Source organism: Taeniopygia guttata, chromosome 31, assembly GCF_048771995.1.
Source record: "Taeniopygia guttata chromosome 31, bTaeGut7.mat, whole genome shotgun sequence".
NCBI classification, from domain to species: Eukaryota; Metazoa; Chordata; class Aves; order Passeriformes; family Estrildidae; genus Taeniopygia; species Taeniopygia guttata.
This window is the reverse complement of record NC_133056.1, coordinates 3147122-3172805: the sequence shown is the minus strand read 5'-3', so window position 1 is coordinate 3172805 and position 25684 is coordinate 3147122. Positions and strand designations below refer to the sequence as shown.

The 25684-nt window shown below is 53.2% G+C and overlaps 2 protein-coding genes and 1 pseudogene across 2 annotated transcripts; 1 reads left to right on the top strand and 2 right to left on the bottom strand.

Moving 5' to 3' along the window:
- Window positions 1-1096: 1096 nt before the first annotated feature.
- Window positions 1097-15438, top strand: LOC121468923 (leucine-rich repeat LGI family member 4-like). Its single transcript, XM_072920225.1, has 9 exons — window positions 1097-1320; window positions 2999-3070; window positions 5177-5248; window positions 6166-6237; window positions 6572-6643; window positions 8703-8878; window positions 10227-10391; window positions 12803-13311; window positions 14370-15438. The coding sequence occupies exons 1-9, from the start codon at window positions 1097-1099 to the stop codon at window positions 14670-14672; spliced, it is 1665 nt and encodes a 554-aa protein (XP_072776326.1). The 3' UTR covers window positions 14673-15438.
- A 128-nt stretch (window positions 15439-15566) lies between these two features.
- On the bottom strand, window positions 15567-17704 carry LOC140681049 (phospholemman-like). Its single transcript, XM_072920224.1, has 6 exons — window positions 17147-17704; window positions 16889-16918; window positions 16666-16689; window positions 16243-16312; window positions 15925-15998; window positions 15567-15574 (listed from the first exon to the last, which is right to left on the bottom strand). Exons 1-6 carry the CDS (start codon window positions 17184-17186, stop codon window positions 15567-15569), a joined length of 246 nt encoding a protein of 81 aa, XP_072776325.1. The 5' UTR covers window positions 17187-17704.
- A 1522-nt stretch (window positions 17705-19226) lies between these two features.
- On the bottom strand, window positions 19227-19757 carry LOC140681102 (H/ACA ribonucleoprotein complex subunit 3-like; annotated as a pseudogene).
- Window positions 19758-25684: the final 5927 nt, after the last annotated feature.

Genomic DNA, 25684 nt, shown 5'->3' with positions numbered 1-25684 from the left:
GGTTTTTGAGATTTATTTCTTGGCGATTTTTGTGGTTTTTTGGGGGATTTTTTTAAAGTTTTGGAGGGTTTTGTGAGATTTAAGCCAAATTTTGGGGGACTTTATTGGGATTTTTTGGTGGGATTTTTAAAGGATTTTTTTCTGAACTGAATTTTTTATTTTTTGGGTTTTTTTTGGGCGGATTTATATAGATTTGGGTTTTTTTTCGGGATTTTGGGGATTTTTGGGGGATTTCTTTTTTTGGATTTTCTCATCTTTTTTGTTATTTTGGGGGGATTTAAATCCAATTTTGGGGGATTTCATCTGGATTATTTGGGGATTTTTTTCTTAATTTTTTTTTTTTGTTTGTTTTTTTGGGGGGGTTTTAAACCAAATTTGGGGGGATTTTATTGGGATTTTTGGGGAATTTTTTCGTATTTGTTTGGGTTTTTTTTTTTTTTGTTGATCTTCTGTGCTTATTTTGATTTCGTTTTTTGGATTTTTTTTGGGTATTTAAAACAAAATTTTGGGGAACTTTGGTGGGATTTTGGGGATTTTTTTCGAGTTTTCTAAACTGTTTTTGTTTTATTATTTTTGGTTTTTTTGGGGGGGTTTAAACCAATTTTTGGGAGGATTTTTTTGGGATTTTTGGGGAATTTTTGGGGTTTTTTTTGAATTTTTTTTGAATTTTTGGGAATTTTTTTGTGCTTTTTTGGGAATATTTGAGAATTTTTTTTAAGTTTTGGGATTTTTGGTTCTTTTTTGGGATTTTGGGGGAAATTTTGGCAATTTTTTTGGTGCTTTTTTGGAATTTTTTTGGGGGCAGATTTTTTGGGATTTTTTTTGTGCTTTTTCTGTGGATTTTTTTTTGAATTTTTCCCTTTTTTGGGGAATTTCTGGGAATTTTCTTGTGCTTTTTGAAATTTTTTGGGGGTTTTTTTGGTGCTTTTTTGGGATTTTTGGGGGGAATTTTCGGGATTTTTTCGGTGCTTTTTCTGGGAATTTATTTTCATTGTTTGTGCTTTTTTGGGATTTTTTTTGGGGGGGGGGAATTCTTAGGAATTTTTTGGGGGCTTTATTTAGGAATTTCCCCCTTTTTTGGAGACCCCCCCCCCCCATGCCTCCCCTGCTCCTTCTCGGGGCCCTCCTGATGCTTTCCGGGGGGGTCCCGTTTGTTTTTGGGGGGGTCCCGTTGGTTTTTGGGGGGGTCCCGGTTTTTGGGGGGGTCCCCAAAGGGGGCGTGGCCTGTCCCGGGGGCTGCGACTGCGACCGAACCAACGCCCGCTGCCGGGGGGGGGCCGGGGGCGTCCCCCGGGGGCTCCCCCCGGGCCTGGCCACGCTGTGAGTGCCCCGACCCCCCCCCCCCCCAATTCGGGGACCCCCCCCCAAAAGAGATTTTGGGGTTCCCTTGAGCTCCTTTCCCTCCCCCCCCCCCTCCCCCCCGTTTTCCCTCCTTTGGAACGGTCCCGGCAAATTTGGGAGGTCAAAAATTCCCAATTTTGGGAGCCCAAAATCCCCCCCGGGACCCCCAAAAATCCAGCCCGGGATACCCCAAAATCCTCCAAATTTGGGAGCCCAAAACCGACCCGGGATCTCCCAAAATCCCCCAAATTTGTGAGCCCCAAAATCCCCAGGGACCCCCCAAAATCTTCCAAATTTGGAGCACCAAAATCCCGCGCGGGGCCCCCCAAAATCCCCCAAATTGGTACCCCAAATCCTCCCCGGAACCCCCAAAATCCCCCCAAATTTGGGAGATCCCAAAACCCAAAATCCCCCAAATCTGGAGCCCCCAAAATCCCCTCGGGATCCTCCCAATTTGGGACCCCAAAATCCCCCAAATTTGAAACCCCAAAAATCCACCCTGGCACCCCCCAAAATCCCTCCCGGGACCCCCTAAATCCCTAAATCCCCCCAAAATTGTGTCTCCAAACACCCCAGGACCCCCCCAAAACCCCCCAAATTTGGAACCCCAAAATCTCCCCCGGGACCTCCCAAATCCGCCAAAATCCTGCAAATTTGGGACCCCCCAGAATCCCCCAAATTTGGGACCCGAAAACCCCATGAGCTCCTAAATTGGGACCCCAAATCCCCCCAAAATCCCCCAAATCCCCCCAAATTTGGGACCCCCCAAACCCCAAAATCCCCCAAATTTGGGACCCCCCAAAAATTCCCCTGAAATTTTCCAAATTCCCCCAATTCTCCCATTTCCCCCCAAATTCCCCAAATTTCCCTGAAATTCATCCCCAATTTTCCCATTTCCCTCCAAATTTCCCCGATTTTCCCCAAATTTCCCCAAATTCCCCAAAATTCCCCCAATTTCCCCCCAAAATTCTCCCAATTTTCCCAAATTTCACCAGAAATTTCCCCCAATTTTTCCCCAAATTCTCACAAAATCCCCAAAATTCCCCCACTTTTCCCATTTTCCGCCCAAATCTTCCCCAAAATCCTTCAAATTTCCCTAAATTTTCCACAAATTTCCTAAAAATTCCACTCAAATTTCCCCAATTTTCCAATTTTCATCCCAAATTCCCCCAGTTTTTCCCATTTTTCACATTTTTTTCCCATTTTGTCCCATTTTCCCCAGTTTCCCCCCATTTTTTCCCATTTTCCCCATTCTTTTCCCGTTTTTTTTCCCAATTTTCCCAATTTTTCCCAAATTTTCCCAATTTTTCCCTACTTTTCCCATTTTCCCGTTTTCCCCCCCATTTTTCCCCAACTTCTCCCATTTTTTTCCTGTTTTCCCCCCAATTCTTCCCATTTTCTGACGTTCTTTTCCCATTTTTCCCAATTTTCCCAATTTTTCCAATTTTTCCCATTTTTCCCCCAATTTTTCCCATTTTTCCCTTTTTTTTGCCCCAATTTTTCCCACTTCCCCCCCCGTTTTTTTCCCGTTTTTTCCCCCAATTTTCCCATTTCCCCAGTTTTTCCCCCAATTTTTCCCATTTCCCCAGTTTTTCCCCCAATTTTTCCCATTTCCCCCCAATTTCCCCGTTTTTCCCGTTTTTTCCCCCATTTCCAGCTCGCTGCTCCGCTGGGACATCGAGGAGCTGCCCCAGGGGAGCTTCCGGCACCTCCCGGCGCTGACGCTGCTGTGAGTCCCCAAAATCCCCAAAATGGCCCAAAACCGCCCCAAAACACCCCAAAATCACCCCAAAATGGCCCAAAAAATCACCCCAAAAATATCCCAAAATATCCCCCAAAACACCCCCAAAACGCACCAAAAACGCCCCCAAAACCCCCCCAAAACATCCCAAAATATCCCAAAATATCCCCCAAAAACGCCCCAAAAATGCCCCCAAAACATCCCAAAATGTCCCAAAAAAAACCATCCCAAAAATATCCCAAAATATCCCAAAAATATCTCCCAAAATGTCCCAAAATCACTCCAAAAATATCCCAAAAAATTCACCCCAAAACCATCCCAAAATGTCCCAAAATCCCCCCCAAAACATCCCAAAATGTCCCAAAAAAAAATTAATCCCAAAAATATCCAAAAATATCCCAAAAATATCTCCCAAAATGTCCCAAAAATCACCAAAATGTCCCAAAACCATCCCAAAAATTTTCTAAAATATCCAAAAACATCCCAAAATGTCCCAAAATCACCCAAAATCACCCAAAATATCCCCAAATCCCCCAAAATATTACAAAATATCCCCAAAAAATCACCCCCAAACCCCCCAAATTCCTCGAAACACAAAAAAATCCCCTAAAAACAACGAAAAAACCCCCAAATCCCCAAAACCCCCCAAAATCCCCCAAATATCCCAAAATGGCCCAAAATCAGCCAAAATATCCCCAAATCACCCCAAAAATCTCCCAAATCCCCCAAAACCAACTCAAAATGACCCAAATGATCCCAAAATCCCCCAAAATATCCCCAAATCCCCAAAATGTCCCCAAAACACCCCAAAAAACCCCCCAGATCCCCAAAACACAAAAAAATCCCCCCCAAAACAACCAAAAACCCCAAAATCCCCCCTGAAAAATCCCCCAAAAGATCCCAAAAATCCGAAAATATCCCAAAATCCCCCAAAATATCCCCCAAATCCCCCAAATGTTTCAAATGTCCCCAAATTGTCCCCAAAATGTGTCCCCAATGTCCCCAAAATGGCCCAAATTGTCCCCAAAATGGACCTGAAAATCTCCCAAAAATGTCCCCAAATGTCCCAAAATTTGTCCCCGATGTCCCCAAAAATGTCCCAAAATTGTCCCAAATTTGCCCCAGAATTGACCCCAAATGTCCCCAAATATCCCAAATTGTCCCCAAATTTGTCCCAAATGTCCCCAAAATTGACCCAAAAACCTCCCAAAATGTCCCCAAACACCCAAAATGTCCCCAAATGCCCCAATTGTCCCCAAATTGTTCCAAATGTCCCCAAATTGTCCCCAAATGTCACCAAATATCCCAAATGTCCCCAAAATGTCCCAAGTGTCCCCAAATTGTCCCAAATGTCCCCAAATGTCCCCAAATGTCCCCAAAATTGTCCCAAATGTCCCCAAAATTGACCCAAAAACCTCCCAAAATGTCCCCAAATGCCCCAATTGTCCCCAAATTGTTCCCAATTGTCCCCAAATTGTCCCAAATGTCCCCAAATTGTCCCAAAATGTCCCCAAAATGTCCCAAATGTCCCCAAATGTCCCAATTGTCCCCAATTGTCTCCAAATGTCCCCAAATGTCCCCAAATGTCCCAAATTGTCCCCAAAATTGTCCCAAATGTCCCCAAAATTGACCCAAAAACCTCCCAAAATGTCCCCAAACCCCCCAAAATGTCCCCAAATGCCCCAATTGTTCCAAATTGTCCCCAAATTGTCCCAAATGTCCCAAAATTGTCCCCAAATGTCCCCAAATATCCCAAATGTCCCCAAATGTCCCCAAAATGTCCCAAATGTCCCCAAATTGTCCCAAATGTCCCCAATTGTCCCAAAATGTCCCCAAATGTCCCAATTGTCCCCAATTGTCCCCAAATGTCCCAAATTGTCCCCAAAATTGTCCCAAATGTCCCCAAAATTGACCCAAAATGTCCCCAAATGTCCCCAAATGTTCCCAAATGTCCCCAATGTCCCCAATTGTCCCAAATTGTCCTAAATGTCCCAAATGTCCCCAAAATGTCCCCAAAATGTCCCAAATGTCCCCAAATGTCCCAAATGTCCCCAAATGTCCCCAATGTCCCCAAAATGTCCCCCTCTCCCCCAGCCTGGTGGCCTCGGGGCGCCTGGGGAGCGTCGGGGACGGAGCCTTCGAGGGGCTGGGGGCGCTGGAGTACCTGTGAGTCACACTGGGGATACTGGGTATACTGGTTTGCACTGGGAACGACTGGGAACGACTGGGAACGACTGGTTTGGACTAGTTTGGACTGGTTTGGACTGGTTTATACTGGGAGGGACTGGTTTGGACTGGTTTATACTGGTTTATACTGGGAGGGACTGGTTTGGACTGGTTTATACTGGGAGGGACTGGTTTGGACTGGTTTATACTGGTTTGTACTGGTTTGGACTGGTTTGGACCGGTTATACTGGTTTGTACTGGTTTATACTGGTTTGGACGGGGAATGGGGCTGGGGGCACTCGAGTACCTTTGAGTGATACTGGGGATACTGGTTTGGACTGGTTTGGACTGGTTTGGAATGGTTTAGACTGGGAGGGACTGGTTTGGACTGGGAGGGACTGGTTTGGACTGGTTTGGACTGGTTTGGACTGGTTTGGACTGGGAGGGACCGGGACAAACTGGGAGGGACTGGTTATATTGGTTTGTACTGGTTTATACTGGTCTGTACTGGTTTGTACCAGTCCATACTGCTCCATACTGGTCCATACTGGTCCGTACTGGTCCGTACTGGTCCGTACTGGTCCGTACTGGTCCATACTGGTCCGTACTGGTCTGTACTGGTCAGTACTGGTCCGTACTGGTCCGTACTGGTCCATACTGGTCCGTACTGGTCTGTACTGGTCTGTACTGGTCAGTACTGGTCCATACTGGTCTGTAACTCGTTTATACTGGTCCATACTGGTCCATACTGGTCCGTACTGGTCCATACTGGTCCATACTGGGCAGTACTGGTCTGTAACTGGTCCATACTGGTCCATACTGGTCCATACTGGTCCGTACTGGTCTGTACTGGTCCATACTGGTCCGTACTGGTCCGTACTGGTCCATACTGGTCCATACTGGTCCGTACTGGGCAGGTTCCTGGAGGACTCCCAGCTCCGCTCCCTCCCCCCTGCAGCTCTCCGGGGGCTCCGGGGGCTCCTGTTCCTGTGAGTGTCCCGAAGTGTCCCCAAATGTCCCCAAATGTCCCCAATGTCCCCAATTCCCCAAATGTCCCCAATGTCCCCAATGTCCCCAATGTCCCCAAGTGTCCCCAAGGTGTCCCCAAGTGTCCCCCAATGTCCCCAATGTCCCCAAGTGTCCCCAATGTCCCCAAAGTCCCCAAATGTCCCCAATGTCCCCAGTGTCCTCAATCCCCCCAATGTCCCCAATGTCCCCGATGTCCCCAATGTCCCCGATGTCCCCAATGTCCCCAAATGTCCCCAATGTCCCCAATGTCCCCAAATGTCCCCGATGTCCCCAATGTCCCCGCTGTCCCCGCAGGAGTCTGGCCGACAACCTCCTGCAGTCGCTGCCCCGCGGCCTCTTCCAGGAGCTGCCCAACCTCGGCCACCTGTGGGTGACACTGGGGGGGTTGGGGACATTGGGGACACTGGGGGACATTGGGGGGGTTGGGGACATTTGGGGGGGTTGGGGACATTTGGGACATTGGGGACATTTGGGGGGGTTGGGGACATTTGGGACATTGGGGACATTTGGGGGGGTTGGGGACATTGGGGACATCGGGGATGTTGGGGATTTTGGGGACATTTGAGGACATTGGGGACATTCGGGGGTTGGGGACACTGGGGACATTGGGGACATTTGGGGGATTTGGGGACATTGGGAACATTGGGGACATTTGGGGGATTTGGGGACGTTTGGGGACATTGAGGGGATTGGGGGGTTGGGGACATTGGGAACATTGGGGACATTTGGGGGTTGGGGACATTGGGGACGTTTGATGACCTTTGGGGACACTGGGGGGTTGGGAGGGTTGGTGCCACTTTGGTGCCACTTTTTGTCACTTTGCTGCCGTTTGGTGCCATTTTGTGCCACTCTGGTGGCATTTGGTGACATTCGATGCCACCCGATGTCCCTTCAGTGCCACTTCAGTGCCACTCCAGTGCCACCTGGGGCCACTTTGGTGCCATTCAGTGCCACTCCGGTGCCACTCAATGTCCCTTTAGTGCCACTCTAGTGCCATTTGGTGCCATTTTTGTCACTTTGGTGCCATTTTTGTCACTTTGCTGCCACTTTTTGCCACTCTGGTGACACCTGGTGACATTTAGTGCCACTTTGGTGCCATTTTTCTCACTTTTGTGCCACTTTTTGCCACTTTGGGACCACCTAGTGCCACTTTGGTGCCACTTGGTGCCATTTGATGCCACTTTGGTGCCACTTTTTGTCACTTTGGTGCCACGTTTGCCACTCTGGTGACCCCTGGCACCACTTAGTGCCACTTGATGTCCCTTTAGTGCCACTTTGGTGCCATTTGGTGCCATTTTTGCCACTCTGGTGCCATTTGGTGCCATTTTTTGCCACTTTGGTGACCCCTGGTGCCACTTAGTGCCACTTTGATGTCACTTGGTGCCACTTGGTGCCACTCTGGTGCCATTTTTGTAACTTTGGTGCCACCTGGTGCCACTCTGGTGCAACTTGGTGCCATTTGATGTCCTTTTAGTGCCACTCTGGTGCCACTCTGGTGCCATTTGGTGCCATTTTTGCCACTTTGGTGACCCCTGGTGCCACTTTGGTGCCACTTTGGTGCCACTTTGATGTCACTTGGTGCCACTCTGGTGCCATTTGGTGCCATTTTTGGTCATTTTGTTGCCATTTTTCTCATTTTGCTGCCACTTTTTGCCACTCTGCTGAAACCTGGTGACACCTGGTGGCATTTAGTGCCACTTTGGTGCCGCTTTTCTCACCTTGGTGCCATTTTTTGTCATTTTGTTGCCACTTTTGTCACTTTGGTGCCACATTTTGCCATTTTTCTCACTTTGCTGCCGTTTTTTCCCCGCTTCGCTGCCCCTTCGTGCCACCCGGCGACCCTCGGTGCTCCCGACGCGCCGACCCGTGGCGTCCCCAACGTGCCAACCTGGGATGTCCCCGACCCGTGGTGTCCCCAACGTGCCAACCTGGGATGTCCCCGACCCATGGCGTCCCCAACGTGCCAACCTGGGATGTCCCCGTGGTGTCCCCGTGGTGTCCCTGCGATGTCCCCAATGCGGTGTCCCCAATGCGGTGTCCCCGATGTGTCGACCCTTGGTGTCGTCGACCCGTGGTGTCCCCGACGTGCCCACCTGTGGTGTCCCTGGCGTGATGTCCCTGTGATGTCCCCCGGTGTCCCCAATGCGGTGTCCCTGTGGTGTCCCTGTGGTATCCCCCGGTGTCCCCAATGCGGTCTCCCTGTGGTGTCCCCAACATGGTGTCCCCAACCTGTGGTGTCCCCAACACGGTGACCCCAACGTGGCCGTCCCCCGGTGTCCCCCGCTGTCCCCAACGCGGTGACCCCGACGTGGCTGTCCCCAACGCGGTGACCCCGACGTGGCTGTCCCCCGGTGTTCCCAACGCGGTGACCCCGACGTGGCTGTCCCCCGCTGTCCCCCGCTGTCCCCCGCTGTGCCCGGCGCAGGGACCTGCGGGGGAACCCGCTGCGCTGTGACTGCGCGCTGCGCTGGCTGCTGCGCTGGCTGCGCGCCCGGCCCGGCCCCGGCCCCGAGGGCGGCGCCCGCTGCCACGGCCCCGCGGCGCTGGCCGGCACCGCCCTGGCACTGCTCGGGCCCCGGCAGCTCCAGTGCCAGCGCCACGGTGACTGGTTTATACTGGGAGGGACTGGGAGGGACTGGGAGGGAACTGGGAGGGAACTGGGAGGGACTGGGAGGGACAGGGGGGGCACTGGGGGGAGAAAATCCAGGGGGTTTTAGGGGTTAAAAATGGGACTGCGAGGGACTGGGGGGAACTGGGAAGAGATTGGGGGGGACTGGGGGGAAGTGGGAGGGAACTGGGACAAGCTGGGATGGACTGGGACAAACTGGGATATACTGGGTTGGACTGAGGGGGACTGGGAGGGAACTGGGAGGGGACCGGGGGGACTGGGGGGAACTGGGATGGACTGGAATGGACTGGGAGGGAACTGGGAAAAACTGGGAGGGAACTGGGACAAACTGGGAGGGAACTGGGAGGGGACTTGGAGGGACTGGGATATACTGGGAAAAGATGGGGGGGAACTGGGAGGGGATTGGGGGGAGCTGGGGGGAACTGGGATGGACTGGAATGGACTGGGAGGGAACTGGGAAAAAGTGGGAGGGAACTGGGAGGGACTGGGAGGGACTGGGGGGGACTGGGAGGGAACTGGGAGGGACTGGGAGGCACTGGGAGGGAACTGGGATGGACTGGGAGGGACTGGGGGGACTGGGGGGGACTGGGAGGGAACTGGGAGGGACTGGGAGGGACTGGGAGGGACTGGGGGGGACTGGGGGGAGAAAATCCAGGGGATTTTGGGGGGGAAAATGGGACTGGGAGGGACTGGGACATACTGGGTTATACTGGGAGGGACTGGGGGGAAAACTCTGGTGGTTTTAGGGTGAGAAATGGGAATTTCAGGGGTAAAATTGGAAATTTTAGATGGGAAAATGGGACTGGGATATACTGGGGTATACTGGGATGGACTGGGACAAACTGGGAGGGACCGGGGGGAGAAAATCCGGGGGGTTTGGGGGTGAAAATGGGGCATGGAGGGGACTGGCTTGTACTGGTTTGTACTGGGATATACTGGAGAAACTGGGATATACTGGCAGGGACTGGTTTGTACTGGTTTATACTGGGATATACTGGCAGGGACTGGGATGGGGGATTTTGTGGGGGGGAATGGGACTGGGAGGGCCTGGGGCTGTCCAATGTCCCTGGGGATGTCCCCAACTCTCCCTATGTCCCCAGCCATGTCCCCAAGATGTCAGCAAGCTGTCCCCAAGCTGTCCCCGGGCTGTCCCCATGTCCCCAGGGATGTCCCCAAGCTGTCCCCAGATCCCCAGCCATGTCCCCAAGCTGTCCCCGGGCTGTCCCCATGTCCCCAGCGATGTCCCCAAGCTGTCCCCAGATCCCCAGCCATGTCCCCACGCTGTCCCCGGGGTATCCCCAACTGTCCCCGTGTCCCCAGAGCTGCGGCCGTTCCAGGCGCTGCCGTTCTCCTCGCTCGGGGCCGAGCCCTTCGCGCTCGGGGGGCACCCTGGGGTGGCCCTGGCGCAGCCGGCGGCCGGAGCCTGCGCCCTGCTGGAGTGGGACCAGCTGGGGGGCAGCTTCCGCGCCCAGCGCGTCATCAACGGTGAGCGAAACGGGGCAAAAATGGGGGGAAACGGGAAAAAATGGGGGAAAACGGCCAAAAAATGGGGGGAAACGGCGAAAAAATGAGGGAAAATGGGGAAAAAACGGGGGAGAAATGGGGAAAATGGGGTGGGAGTGGGGACAGCTCGGGGGGAGCTTCTGAGCCCACAGCGTCCTCAACAGCGAGAGAAATGGGGTAAAACGGGCGAAAAATGGGGGAAAACGGGGGAAAAACGGGGAAAAAAGGGGAAAATGGCAAAAAAATGGGGGAAAAATGAGGAAAAAATGGGGGAGAAATGGGGAAAATGGGGGGGAGTGGGAACAGCTTGGGGGGAGGTTCTGAGCCCAGCGCATCATCAACGGCGAGAGAAATGGGGGAAAAATGGGGAAAAATGGGAAAAATTGGGGAAAAAATGGGGGGAAATGGCGAAAAAATGGGGGGAAATGGCGAAAAACTGGGGGGAACTAGAGCAAAATGGGGAAATGGGGTAAAAATGGGGGGAAATAGGGAAAAATTTGGGGAAATTGGGGAAAATGGGGTGGGACTGGGAGGAGCTCAGAGGGAGTGTCCAAGCCCACAGCGTCCTCAACAGCAAGAGAAATGGGGGAAAAACGGGGGAAAATGGGAAAAATTGTGGAAAAAAATGGGAGGAAATGGCAAAAAAATTGGGGGAAATGGCGAAAAAATGAGGGAAATGGAGCAAAATGGGGAAATGAGGGAAAATGGGGCAAAAATTTGGGGAAATTGGGGAAAATGGGGTGGGAGTGGGAGCAGCTTGGGGGGGGGATTCTGAGCCCACAGCGTCGTCAGCGGTGAGAGAAAAGGGGGAAATGGGGAAAAACGGGGAAATTGGGAAAATGGGGGATAAATTGGTGAAAATGGGAGGAAAAGTGGGAAAAATTGGGGGAAAATGGGAAAAAAACGAAGGAAAAATGGGGGAAATGAGGGGAAAATGGGGTGGGAGGTTCTGTGTGCCCACCACCGTGAACAGCGAGAGAAATGGGGGGAAATGGGAAAAAATGGGGGGAAAATGGGGAAATGGGGAAAAAATGGGGGGAAATGGGAAAATGGTGTAAAACTGAAAGAACTCTGAGAAAATGGGAGAAATGGGGGGGAAATGGAGAAAAATGGGAAGAAAATGTTGAAAAAGAAGGAGGAAATGGTGAAAAAATGGGAGTAGATGGGGGAAATGGGGTTAAAATGGTGGAAAAGGGGGGAAATCAGGTAAAATGGAAAAAATAAAAAATGGGGGGATATGGGGAAAAAATGGGGGAAATAGGGAAATGGGGGAAAAATAGGGAAAAATGGGGGAATGGAAAAAACTGAAAAAAATGGTTAAAAAGGGTGGAAATGGGAAAATGGTGAAAAAATTGAAAGAATTATGAGAAAATGGAGGAAATGGGGGGAAAATTGGGGAAAATTGAAGGAAATGGAGAAAAACGGGGAGAAAATGTTGAAAAAGAAGGAGGAAATGGGGAAAAATGGGAATTGATGGGGGAAATGGGGTTAAAATGGTGGAAAACGGGATAAAATAGAGGGAAATGGGGAAAAAGGGATAGAACAGTGAAAAAAAAACAAGAAAAAGAGGGGGAAAGGGGCAAAAATGAGGAAAAATGGGGGGAAAAATGATGAAAAAAAATAGGGGGGAGGTTCTGTTCCCCCACCATAACCAACAGTGAGAGAAACGGGGTAAAATGGGGAAAAAGGGGGAAAATAGTGAATAAATGGGGGGAAATGGGAAAAAACAGGGGGGGTGGGGGGAAATGGAGTAAAATGGAGGGGAAAACGGGAGAAAAATGGTGAAAATAAAAGAAAATTGGGGAAAAGGGGGAGAAATGGGGGGGAATGGGGAAAATGGAAAAAAATGGAGAAAATTGCGAAAAAATGGGACAAATGGGGAAAACGGGGTGGGAATGGGGAAAATGGGGTGGGAATGGTTAAAGTTGGGTGAGGAACATCAAGAGGGACCCGAGGACACCAAGAGTTGGGGTGACCCCCCCAGAAATGGCCTCGGGGACCCCAAAAATGGGCTGAGGGTCCCCAAAATGACCTTGGGGGAGAACAAAGGAATTGCCCCGATGTCCCCAAGGTCCTCAAGGTGCTCAAAGGTCCCCAAAGGTCCCCAAATGTCCCCAAATGTCCCCGAGGCCTCCAATAACCACCAAGGTCCCAAAGGTCCCCAGCATCTCCGATGTCCCCAAGGTCCCCGGTGTCCCCAGTGTCCCCGCTGTCCCCAAGGTCCCTGCTCTCCCCAGTGTCCCCGCTGTCCCCAAGGTCCCTGCTGTCCCCAAGGTCCCTGCTGTCCCAGTGTCCCCGCTGTCCCCAGTGTCCCCGCTGTCCCCAAGGTCCCTGCTGTCCCCGGTGTCCCTGCTGCCCCCGTGTCCCCGCCGACGTCCCCTCCGTCCCCCCAGGCTCCTCACCGGTGGCCTGCCACCCGGTCCCGCTGGGTGACACCCTGCTGCTGGTGGTGGCCCAGCTGGGCGGCGGCTCCTGGGTGTGGCGGCGCTCGGGCGGCCCCGGCTCGGCCTTCGTGCGCCACCAGGCCCTGGGCGCCGGCCGCCTGCGCCGGCCCCACGCCGTGGCCGCCGCGCGCCTGGCCGGGCACCTCTACCTGGGGGTGGCCGACAGCTCCAAGGGCGGCACCAGCACCGTGTTCCGCTGGGCCTCGGGCGGCTTCTACCCGCACCAGGCGCTGCGGCCGTGGCAGCGCGACACCCACCTGGAGTTCCTGGAGCTGGGCGGGCGGCCGGCCCTGGTGCTCTGTGGCGCCGCGCGCCGGCCGCTCGTCTACCGCTGGAGCGGCGACGCCTTCGCGCCGCACACCGACATCCCCCACGTGCCCGACGCCTACGCCGCCAAGCACTTCCGCCTGCGGGGCAGCGTCTTCCTGTGCCTCACCAGGTTCCTGGGCGACGCCAAGGTGATGGCGGCGGGCTTGGGGGGTGGTGGGGTCGTGGTGGGTGGGGGGGTGGGTGGGGGTCCGGCAAGGTCATGGGGGGTCAGCAGGGATTGGGGGTGCAGCGGGGTCATGGGGTTATGGGGGTCCATCAAGGCCATGGGGTTATGGGGGTCCATCAAGGTCGTGTGGTTATGGGGATCCATCAAGCTCACGGGGTTATGGGGGTCCATTAGGGTCATGGGGTTATGGGGTTCCATCAAGGTCATGTGGTCATGAGGGGGTCAGCAGGGTCATGGGTCCATTGGGTTCCATCATGGTTGTGTGGTCATGAAGGTCCATCAAGGCCATGGGGTCATGGAGGGTCACCAGGGTCATGGAGTTCCATCAAGGTCATGTGGTCATGGAAGGTTCCCAAGGTCATGGGGTCATGGGGGGTCACCAGGGTCATGGGTCCATGGGGTTCCATCAAGGCCATGTGGTCATGGGGGGGCATCGGGGCCATGAGTGGTCACAGGTGGGGCCACCAGGGTGATGATGGCCACCCCATGGCCATGGGGGCCCATCAGGGCCACGAGGCCCCACCTCTGACCCCTGACCCCTGACCCCAAGTGCAGGTGAAGTGCAGGTGAAGTGCAGGGAGGGCCCCAACCCAACCCACCCCATGGTGCCACCACCCACCCCATGGTGCCATCTCCATCCCATGGTCCCACCACCCACCCCATGGTGCCACCACCCACCCCATGGTGCCACCACCCACCCCATTGTGCTACCACCCACCCCATTGTCCCACCACCCATCCCATGGTGCCATCACTGATCCATGAACCCAACCCAACCCACGGTGCCACCACCCACCCCATGGTCCCACCACCCACCCCATGGTGCCATCTCCATCCCATGGTCCCACCACCCACCCCAGGGTGCCACCACCCACCAAATGGTGCCATCTCCATCCCAACCCACCCAACCAACCCAACCAAACCAACCCAACCAACCAACCCAACCAAACCAAACCCAACCCACCCAACCCAACCCATCCCATGGTCCCACCACTGACCCCCCACCCCGCGCCATCTCCAGGTGATGCGCTGGGAGGGCTCCATGTTCCGCGAGGTGCAGCAGGTGCCGGCCCGCGGCTCTCTGGTCTTCCAGCCGCTGCTCCTGGCCGGCCACCGCTACGTCCTGCTGGGCAACGACTTCGCCCCGAGCCGCGTCTTCCGCCTGGGCGCCAGCGGCCGCCTGGAGCCCGCCCAGGACCTGCCCGCGCCCACCCCCCGCGCCTTCGTCCCTGTCGCCGTCGGCCACCGCCACTTCCTGGTGGCCTCCAGCTTCAAGGGGGCCACCCAGATCTACGCCCACGTCACCGAGGACGTCGGCACCTGAGGGGACGGCCAGGCGCGCCCGGTGGCCGCCCGCCGCCGGGGGGATGCCCGGAGCTGCCGTCGTGTCCCTGAGGCTGGGGGACATCAGGGGACGCGTGGTGGCAGCCGAGGATGGTGGCCACCAGTCCACCGTGGAGATGGGGACATCAGGGGACATGAGGGGAACATGTGGTGGCATCTGGAGGGACGTGTGGTGGCATCTGGTGGGACGTGGGCATGGTGGCCACCCTGATGTTGTGGAGATGGGGGTGTGAAGGGACACCGTGGGGACAAGGTGGGGACACTGTGGGGACACCGTGAGGACGGCGGTGCCACCACGGCCTCGTGCAGCTGCAGGGACGTGGGGACGTCGCCGTGGGCTCGGGCACCAGAGGGACGCGGGGACATTGACCAGACACCAGCAGGGACCTGAGGCCACCCTCGCGCGACATCCCCAAGGCCACCATTGCCTCAGTGTCCCCAAGTTCACCACTGACCCAACGTCCCCAAGGCCACCATTGCCTCAGTGTCCCCTCCTGGTGCCACCATCACCCCGATGTCCCCAAAGCCACCATCACCCTGATGTCCCCAAAGCCACCATCACCCCGATGTCCCCAAAGCCACCATGGCCCCGATGTCCCCAAGGCCACCATGGCCTCAGCGTCCCCTCCTGGTACCACCATGGCCCCGATGTCCCCAAGCCCTTGTGTCCCCTCCCAGTGCCACCGCTGTCCCGCCGTCCCCGTGTCCCCTCCCCCGGTGACCAAAATCCTTTTTTTTTTCACCCATTTTTATTCATTGCCTTTCTTGGGGACATTTTGGGGAAAATTTGGGGACATTTCGGGGAAATCAATGCCACCCCTCCCCCCCATCCGGTGTCACCTGTTGGGGACATTTGGGGACACCTGGGGACAGCTCAGGCTCCTGCGGAGAGAGGGGGGGTCAGGGGGTGGCACCGTCCCGCGGTGTCCCCAAAGTGTCCCCGCGGTGTCCCCAAGGTGTCCCCAGGGGGGAGGGGACACTCACCTGTCCCAGCCAGAGGTGACAGCTCCGGGGGGGGGGGGGGGGGCGGTGCCTGCGGGGGAGGGGAGGGGACACTGAGGTGTCCCCAGACTGTCCCCAAGTGTCCCCCAAATGTCCCCGATGTCACCAAATGTCCCCAATCCCCCAACCCCAAGTCCCCCTCAGTGTCCCCAAGGTCCCCAAAACGTCCCCAAATCCCCCAAAAAGTGTCCCCGATGTCATCCACCAACATCCCCAAATCCCCCGATGACCCCAAATTGTCCCCGAATGTCCCCAAATGTCCCCGGGTTTCAGCTGGCCTTGCTCCGGCACTTGCACTTCCCACCTGAGGGGACACAGAGGTGACACAGAGGTGACACAGGTGACACACAGATGACACACAGGTGACACAGGTGACACACAGGTGACACAGAGGTGACACAGGTGACACACAGGTGACACACAGGTGACACAGAGGTGACACACGGGTGACACACAGGTGACACAGGTGACACACGGGTGACACAGGTGACATACAGGTGACATACAGGTGGCACAGAGGTGACACAGGTGACAGGGGTGGCACTCACTGGACGACGACCCCCAGCACGCTCAGCACTGCGGCCACCGCGAGGCCACCGACGCGCAGGTGACACCAGTCTGGGACAGGGACAGGGACACTGGGACAGCTGGGGGTACCTTGGGGACATGTTGGGGACACCTGGGAGTACCTGGGGACACCCTGTGGACACCTGGGGACACCTTGGGGACACCCTGGGGCACCCTGGGGACACCTTGGGGACACCTGGGGGTACCTTGGGGACACTTTGGGGACACCCTAGGGACACCTTGGGAACACCTGGGGACACTTTGGGGACACCTGGGGACACCCTGGGGGTACCTGAGGACACTTTGGGGACACCTGGGGACACCTGGGGGTACCTGGTGACACCTTAGGGACACTTTGGGGACATTTGGGGACCCTCCCAGTCTCTCCCAGTTCCCGCACTCACCGAACTGGAAGGGACTGGAGGCATCTGGGGGGGAAGGGAGGGGTCAGAGAGACCAGCACGGACCAGTATAAACCAGTATAAGCCAGTATGGACCAGCATGGACCAGTAGAAACCAGTATGGACCAGTATAAACCAGTTCAGGCTTTCCATCCCAGTCACTCCCAGTTTGTCCCAGTTTGTCCCTGTCTCTCCCAGTTTGCCCCAGTTTGTCCCAGTCACTCACCGGGGGTGTCGCCTCTGGCCAGGGACAGAACTGGGGGGGGAGGGGACACCAGTTAAACCAGTTTGGGCTGGGACTGGGCCCAGTTCCTCCCAGTAACCCCCGAAATCCTCCCAGTCCCTCCCAATACAAACCAGTCCCTCCCAGTCCCTCCCAATATAAACCAGTTCCCTCCCAGTCCCTCCCAGTACAAACCAGTCCCTCCCAGTCCCCCCCAGTCCCTCCCAGTCCGTCCCAGTCCCTCCCAGTCCAAACCAGTACCTCCCAGTATCACCAGTTCCCGGAGCTGTTCCCACTCCATTCCGTCACCTTTGATCCCTGGGGGGGTGGAGGGGACTGGGACAAACTGGGACAAACTGGGACAAACTGGGAGCAACTGGGGGGGGACTGGGACAAACTGGGAGGGACTGGGAGGGGACTGGGGACGGGTGAGTCACTGGGATTCCTGAGCAGGGCAGGACTGGGACGAACTGGGGGAAACTGGGACAAACTGGGGGGAGCCGGGGGGGACTGGGACCAACTGGCGACTACTGGGAGAGAACTGGGCAAACTGGGAGAGACTGGGATGGATGGGGGGTTACTGGGATGTTACTGGGGGGTTACTGGGATGGACTGGGGGGTTACTGGGAGGTTACTGGGAGTTACTGGGAGTCACTGGGGGATTACTGGGGGGTTGTTGGGATGAACTGGGAGGGACTGGGGAGTCACTGGGGGTTACTGGGAGTTACTGGGAGGGACTGGGGAGTCACTGGGGGTTACTGGGAGGGACTGGGGGGGGTTACTGGGGAGTTACTGGGATGAACTGGGAGTCACTGGGGCTCCACTCACCTTCCCAGAGCAGCCGCGGGAACTGGAAATGGGAGGGGGCGGGGCACGGAACGAGGGGGCGTGACCAATGGAAGGGGCGTGGCCAAATATGGGGGCGGGGCAGAGGCTTGGCCGCGGAAGGACTGGGATGAACTGGGGGATACTGGGATGAACTGGGAGTGACACTGGGGGATGCTGGGAGCACTGGGACAGACTGGGAGTGGCACTGGGATGCACTGGGATAAACTGGGATGGACTGGGACGAACTGGGAGTGGCACTGGTAGAACTGGGAGATACTGGGAGGCACAGGGGCAAACTGGGCTGCACTGGGAGGGACTGGAGGGGCACTGGGGCTGTACTGGGAGGAACTAGCCTGGACTGGGATGAACTGGGCTTTACTGGGAGGGACTGGAGGGGTTGAATGGGCTGGTCCCGCCTCTGCCGCCTCCCATTGGCTGAGGCTCCCGCCCATCACTGTCTGCAACCAATCAGCACCCGGGAACAGCAGTTGGAGGCGGGGCCTGGTGTCGGCGCCATTTTAGCGACTTTGAGCCTACAAGCCCCATCATGCACAGCGGCTCCATGGCGGCCTAACTACAAGTCCCGTCAGGCCCCGCGCTCCACAGCGCTCCCCTATCCGCTACCATGAGCCTCACAGGAGCCCCCCAGACCCTGCGGGACCCCCGAGAGCCCCCCCGAGCCCATTCGGGAGGCCCGAACGCCTCCTCGAACGCCCAGATGCCCCAAACAACACAGAGGCCTCCGAGCGCCACCTAAGGGACTACAGATCCCACCATGCACCGCGGCACGCACGGAGCGCCGTTAAAGCTAGGAGTCCAGCTCCCGTCATGCCCCGCGGCGACAGAGCCCCCTCAGAGCCGAGTTCCGGCCCGACAATTCCCGTCACGTCCTGAGCCCCACGGAGACCCCTCAGAGCTCCCCAGGTGCCCCCAGGGGCTTTCCGACCCCACAGAATCCCCCCAGGTGCCCCTGTAGACCCACACCTGCCCTCCAGGACCCCCAACCGCTCCGTTACAGAGAATTCCGGGACTACAGCTCCCATCATGCCCCGCGGCGCCCATTGCGCGCATTTACGGCCATGCCCCCATTTCCCGTGATGCCCCGCGGCCTCACTTAGCCCCTTTAAAGCAGCGACTCCATCTCCCATTATCTCCCGCACCCCAGAGCCCCGTTATACCTGCGACTCTATCTCCCATCATGCCCCGCGCCCCATAGAGCCCGTTATACCCGCGACTCCATCTCCCATCATGCCCCGCGCCCCATAGAGCCCCGTTATACCCGCGACTCCATCTCCCATCATGCCCAGCGCCCCATAGAGCACCGTTATACCCGCGACTCCATCTCCCATCATGCCCCGCGCCCCATAGAGCACCGTTATACCCGCGCCTACAACTCCCATCATCCCCCGCGCCCCTTAGAGCCCCGTTAGCGCTTCCCCCAATACCCCCTAAATTCTCTCCCCAGACCCAAAAAACCACAAAAATACCCCCAAAACAGGAAGAAAACCCCAAGTTATTTGGTCACCAAAACTCAGAGACCCTCGACCTTTAATATTTCATTTTTCCTCCTCTTTAAAACGTTCCTTTCCCCTCATTTCCGTGCAGTCTGCTGGCACTGTGATTTGACCTTCTCTCATGGCGGGGATCCCTCCCAGGAGCTCGGGGCCATCTCAGGGCTCCTCAGGGGATTTCTGGGGTGCCTCACAGCAGGGTCCGGCCTCGCTGCGTTGGCAAAACCCCGAAGCGCCGCTTCAGGGCCAGGCGGTGCCGGGAGAATTTATCATCGGGGGAGAAGCGGGCGGGGTGCGCCAAGCGTGTGGGGACCCCGTCCGGGGACACCTTCTGTGGGGACAGAGCGTCAGGGAGAGCCCAAATTCCCCCCTGAGCACAGCCAAACTGACCCGCATCGCTCCCAGCACGCACCGCGGACACCCAAACACCGCGGGTCCCCTACGAGTCCTCCCCTAAATCCCCCAAAAGCGCCCGGTACCCGCAGGGTGTAGACGCGCTCCCCGCCCTCGTTCTCTTAGCACTGCAGGAACATGGCGGCGCCAGCGCGGCACCCGGCCGGAAGTCGCCTCAGGAGAAAAGGGAAAAAGGCGGGCTTTACACCGGAAATCGGCGAGAGGGACGATGGGAAATGTAGTCCCGAAAGAGAGCGGGGAGTACAGCTCAACCCAGCAGATCGAGGGGGGAAATTTGGGCCCAAGAAAGGAGATTTTGGGGTGAAAACGGGAGTTTGGGTAAAAAAAAAAAATATAGAATTTGGGTCTTAAATGGGGAATTTGGGCTCAAAAAGGAGGAATCTGTGTCCAGGAAGGGAAAGTTTGGGCTCAAAAGGCGCATTCGGGTCCAAAAAGAGAGAATTTGGGCCCAAAAAAGGGGATTTGAGCAAGAAAAGGGGGAAATTTGGACCGAAAAAGGGGGATTTGGTTTCAAAAAGGGAGAATTTCAACCAAAAAAATCGGGAATTTGTGCCCCAAAAAGGGGAATTTGGGTGCCTAGATGGGAAGTCTGGACCCCAAAAGGGGGAGTTTGGGTCCAAAAATGGAGAATTTGGGCCATAGTTTGGGGTTTGAGCACTAAAATTGAGCAGTTTGGACCTAAAAAGTAGAATCTGGATTTAAAAAAAAACGGGAGTCCGACCTTCAAAAGTGAACCCAGGGAGGCAGGGGGAAGATTTTGGGGTGAAAAAGTGAGTTTGGGTTCAAAGTAAGGGAGTTTGGGTCTGAAAGTGCGAGGAACAGAATTCATGGTTTGGAGTTTTTAAAGTTTAATAATAATAATAATGGCAATAGGATAAAAAAAGGAGAATAATTCCAGCGGGGTGACATCGCTGAGGCGCGTGCATATTCATGATTTCGTTATTTGTGAAAAACTCGTTGTGTTGAAATTTTAGGAGCTTAAATTTTAGCTTTCCCCCCCATCTTTTAAATCAATCTTTGAAAATCTGAGATTTCCACAGAAGGAGGCAATAATTTTTTTTTTTTTTTTTGAGATTTTGGTGTCTGTTGCTGTTCTTTTAATATTGTGCTCTAGGCTAAAAAGTGTGTGTGCCACACTGCTGAAAAGAGATGAATACAGGAAAAATTTAAGAGAGATTAATACGGAAAAACTGAAAAGAGATTAATACAGAAAAAATTTAAAAGAGATGAATGCAGGGAAAATTGAAAAGATTAATACAGGAATAATTAAACGAGATTAGTACAGGAAAAACTTAAAAGAGATTAACACAGGAAGAATTTAAATGAGATTAATGCAGCAAAACATAAAAGAGATTAATACAGGAAAAATTTAGAAGAGATTAATACAGGAAAAAATTAAAAGAGATTAATGCAGGAAAAACTTAAAATATATTAATACAGGAAAACTGAAAAGAGATTAATACAGGACAAACTTAAAAGAGATGAATGCAGGAAAAATTTAAAATATTAATACAGGAATAATTAAATGAGATTAATAGAGGAAAAACTTAAAAGATATTAATATGGAAAACTGAAAAGAGATTAATACAGGGAAGCTTAAAAGAGATTAATACAGGAAAAATTTAAAAGAGATTAATATAGGAAAACTTAGATGAATACAGGAAAAATTTAGAAGAGATTAATACAGGAAAAATTTAAACAAAATTAATGCAGCAAAATTTAAGAGACTTAATTTAATACAGCACTATTTAAAAGGGACTAATACAGCAAAATTTAAATAAGATTAATGCAGCAAAACTCAAAATATATTAATACAGGAAAAATTTAAAAGATATTAATAAAGCCAAATTTAAGAGATTAATACAGGGAAAACTGAAAAGAGATTAAAACAGCAAAACTTAAAAGAGATTTATACAGGAAAAATTTAGAAGAAATTAATACAGGAAAACTTAAACGAGATGAATACGGCCAAATTTAAGAATGAATACAGCACTATTTAAAAGAGATTAATACAGGAAAAACTTAAAGGAGATTAATACAGGAAAAACATAAAAGAGATTAATACAGGAAAAACTTAACTTAAAAGAGATTAATAAAGGAAAAATGTAAGACATTAATATAGCCAAATTTAAGACATTAATACAGCAAAACTTAAAAGAGATTAATACAGCACTATTAAAATGAAAAAGAGATTAATACAGCCAAATTTAAAAAATGTTAATACAGCCAAATTTAAGAGATTAATACTGCATATCTCTCCAACATAACACATATCGCATTCAGTATTCATTTTAATATTTGCCAAACGCCAATCATACATCGGGGATTTTCACACTACTCAAACATTCTTTCAAATTTCTGATGTTTTGGGAGCTCCTTTGCCTGACCCCTTCACTCTCTAGCTCAGAGACATCCTGAGGGTCAGGATTTATTATTTGATTTTTATATTTTATTTTATTTTATTTTATTTTATTTTATTTTACTTTATTTTTTAAATTTTTAAATTTTATTTATTTTATTTTGTTTTGTGTTGTTTTACTTTATTTTATTTTATTTATTCGTGTGTCTCCACCCTGCTGTTTCACAGCCTCTGATGACATTTTAGTATGTCCTCCTGAAATTAACACGGTGATCTCTAATTGTGCTCCTGAAATTAAGATGGTGTTCCCTAACTGTCCTTGTTAATTTTAACATGGCGTTCTCTAATTGTCCTCCTGAAATTAACATGGTGATCTCTAATTGTCCTTGTTAATTTTAACACAGAGCTCTCTAATTGTCCTTGTTAATTTTGACATGATATTCTCTAATTGTCCTCAAAGATTTTAACATGATGTTCTCTAATTGTGCTCCTGAAATTAACATGGTATTCTCTAATTGTCTTCGTTAAATAACAATGGTGTTCTCTAATTGACCTCCTGAAATTAACATGGTGTTCTCTAATTGTCCACATTAATTTTAACATGATGTTCTCTAATTGTCCTTCTTAAATTAACATGGTATTCTCTAATTGTCTTTTGTTGGGGAGGGTAGATAAATATGATTAAGAACCACAATGGTACAGCCAGGACGAATATAACGCCCCCTACTGGCTGGACAATTACCCTCACCGACAACGGGGTCCAAAAGCCGAATGGATTCTTCCATCTCACCCCCCAGAATGTATGGTTCACCCCACATCTGTAACCCTCCCCTGAACCATCAGGTGCCTGTGACCCCATTGGCCCAGGTCCTGTTCCAGCCCACCCTGGAGCCCCCTTTGATAAAGGCTCTCCGGGAGGCTGGACGTTCTCTTGGATCTTCCCTTCCCCTCCTGGAGAGTCCTCCGGGAGTCCCTGCTCCCTCTTTGTCTCTCCCCTCCCCCATCACCCGAGGCCCAGCCACGTGCTGTGTCTGGCAGCTCGAGGCAGAGCCTCTCTGCGTCCTGAATAAACTTTATCCTCCAAGGGCAACCAAAGAGATCTCGCTTGAATCTGTCCATGGAATACAAATAAACGTCTTTACAGACTGGCACCCAACATCGACTACGAACCCACGGTGACCTGCAACTGCACCGGTCTGGATGCTTTCCAGCTTTTCTACCTGTAGGACACCTTTCCATGAACACTAACTAAATAACCAGGTATTTCCTCTCCATCGCTGTCGCGAGCACGGCATTTTGCTGCTAGGCAGTGACGAACCGGAGCTCTTTAAAAAGTCCCGAAGCCATCCTACAGCTCAGCGACTCGTTACATAGTAGCGAGCTCTTACAGCTCTTCTAGGATTCCTGGCCGTTATTCTCCGAGCACAGGCGATCGCCGCGATTCCGCGGCGACCCAAGGCTTTGTGACGAGACTTGCCGCGCCACGTGGCCACGTACACAAAGCACAGGCGAGCACTGCTTAGCACTGCCCGCGCTGAAGCTCTGGAGAAACCCCGCGGTGAGCCCTCAGCACCGACTGCAGTAAACGTCGGAACCTGACAGAGGATCCCGCTCCTGCGACACCGAGGTGAGCCACACTGGTTTAAAAATGGGACAGTCCCACTCTGCAGATGATCGAGATCTCTATAAGCAACTTAACCACTTATTACGTAGCCATAATAGTAATTTGCCTAAAAAAGAGCTATGAAAACTCCTAGAATGGATCTTACTTAAGTTCCCATATGCCGAGCGCTCTGCTGTGTTTTGTGGAGACTTTTGGGAGTCCGTGGGACATACACTGTTTAATGACATTTCACGGCGGGACCCCTATGCTTGCGAGTTGCTCCCTGCTTATAGAGTGTTAGCAGGGCTCTGCGCTTCTCAAAAGCCGCTGATAGCAGCCAAATCGCTCCCCGCCGTGGCTCAACAATCCCCGCCGGACCGCCCCCCCACCCCGCGCTGCGGCGAAAATGACGGCGAGGCGGCTGGCGACTCGCCGGTTTCTGAGCGACCGGCGCTCCCTGCCGCAGCCGCCCCCCCCCTCCCCCGCAACCCAGAACCCGCCCTTGCGGCCACCTCCTCCCCCCCAAACCACTCCGCGGGTCCCGCCTCCCCCCCGCCCGGCCCCCCAGCATTGCCTGTCCCGGCTATGGTGGCTACTATAGCCGAACTTTTACAAAATCAAACAACAGCCATTTTGCAAGCACAAACCCAGTCAATGGCTATTTTGCAAGCACAGTCTCAAAAGTCAGCTGCGATTTTGCAAGCGCTGCAGACGCTCGCCTCCGCGGCCGCCCTCCCGACCCACCCGGAAGCCCCCTGGTCCGGCGAACACGCCGACCAGGCACCGGCTCCGGGCCAGGCGACCCCCACTCCTGCGGCCACGCCCTCCCTCTCGCGCAGCCCTGACCCCACCCCCGCGGCCGCGGCCGCCGCACCGCCCGCATTTCCCAGAGACGCCCCGGGAGCCGGCACCGTGCCCCCGCTGCCCGCCCGCCTCCTGGACTCGCAGCCGGCCCCCCCGGCAGACGCAAACCCGGCGTCCCCACCCCCCCATCCCCCCGCGGTGCCACAGCCCCTGCCTCTGGCTACAGAGCCCCGGAACCCCCCAACGCCGGCACCACTTCCTGGTTTGCCGAAACCATCACCATATCCCTCCGCATCTCTCCCTCCGCCGGATCTTCACACTGCCGCAGCACCCAATGCCACTGCTACAAAAAATCTTTCCGAAAATGCCAGTCCCACACAAGTGCTGCTGCCCACGACCTCCACCCCTCCTGCTCCTCTGCCTCATCTGGCAGCAGCCCCTGCCTCCCACACTAGCAGCTCCTCACCGCACCCTGACAGAGACACTATGCCTCAACAAGGTGAAAGCAACATTGTGACTGCAGCTTCTACAAACAAAGGTCAGACAGAGAACTATCTTACCCCTGCAAACTCTAACCTTTCTATCCCAGTCTCACCAAATTCTCAACAAAGTGCCAGCAATCTTCAACTGAAAAACTGCCCTGAAATCAAATATAATAGCTGCAAAGACAACAGTCTGCACCCCCAAGCTTTGCAAGTGGTATTCAGCCAGCGAACAGATGTCCCCTCTCAGGAGGTGAAATAAGTCCTACCAGTACTCAAGGACAGTGGTATCTCCTTTTCCTATCTTACACCACAGTTAAAAACTACCATAAAAAATACACGCCAAACCCTAAAACGAATCTTACTTCTAAAGGAAAGGGGAGTAGATCAGGCTACACCTCAAAAGAGGTTGAATGAGGCTCTATATGCTCACAATTTTCTAAGTAGCTCTGCAGGAGAGCCTCGCCTCCAAATTTATAGACATTTCCTGAACACCAAAAAAGTAAAAATAAAAGGGCACCCCCCAGCTTTACTCAAAATCTTAGATTCAGGACATATACAAAGTCCACACAGTCTAACGTGGGGGAAAGGTTTTTCTTGTGTTTCCACAGGTGGACGACTTAAGTGGGTCCCAGGAAAGAACGTGAAGCCTTACCATGCACCGAAATCTGCTGACACCCCCACACCAGACAGTTCCTCTACAAGCACAAGCCAAGAAGCCAGCACCCAGACCTGAACCACGCTGCGTCATCGAGAGAAAAATGGACTTTTTATCGTTTAATGCGTGCATGTTGTTTT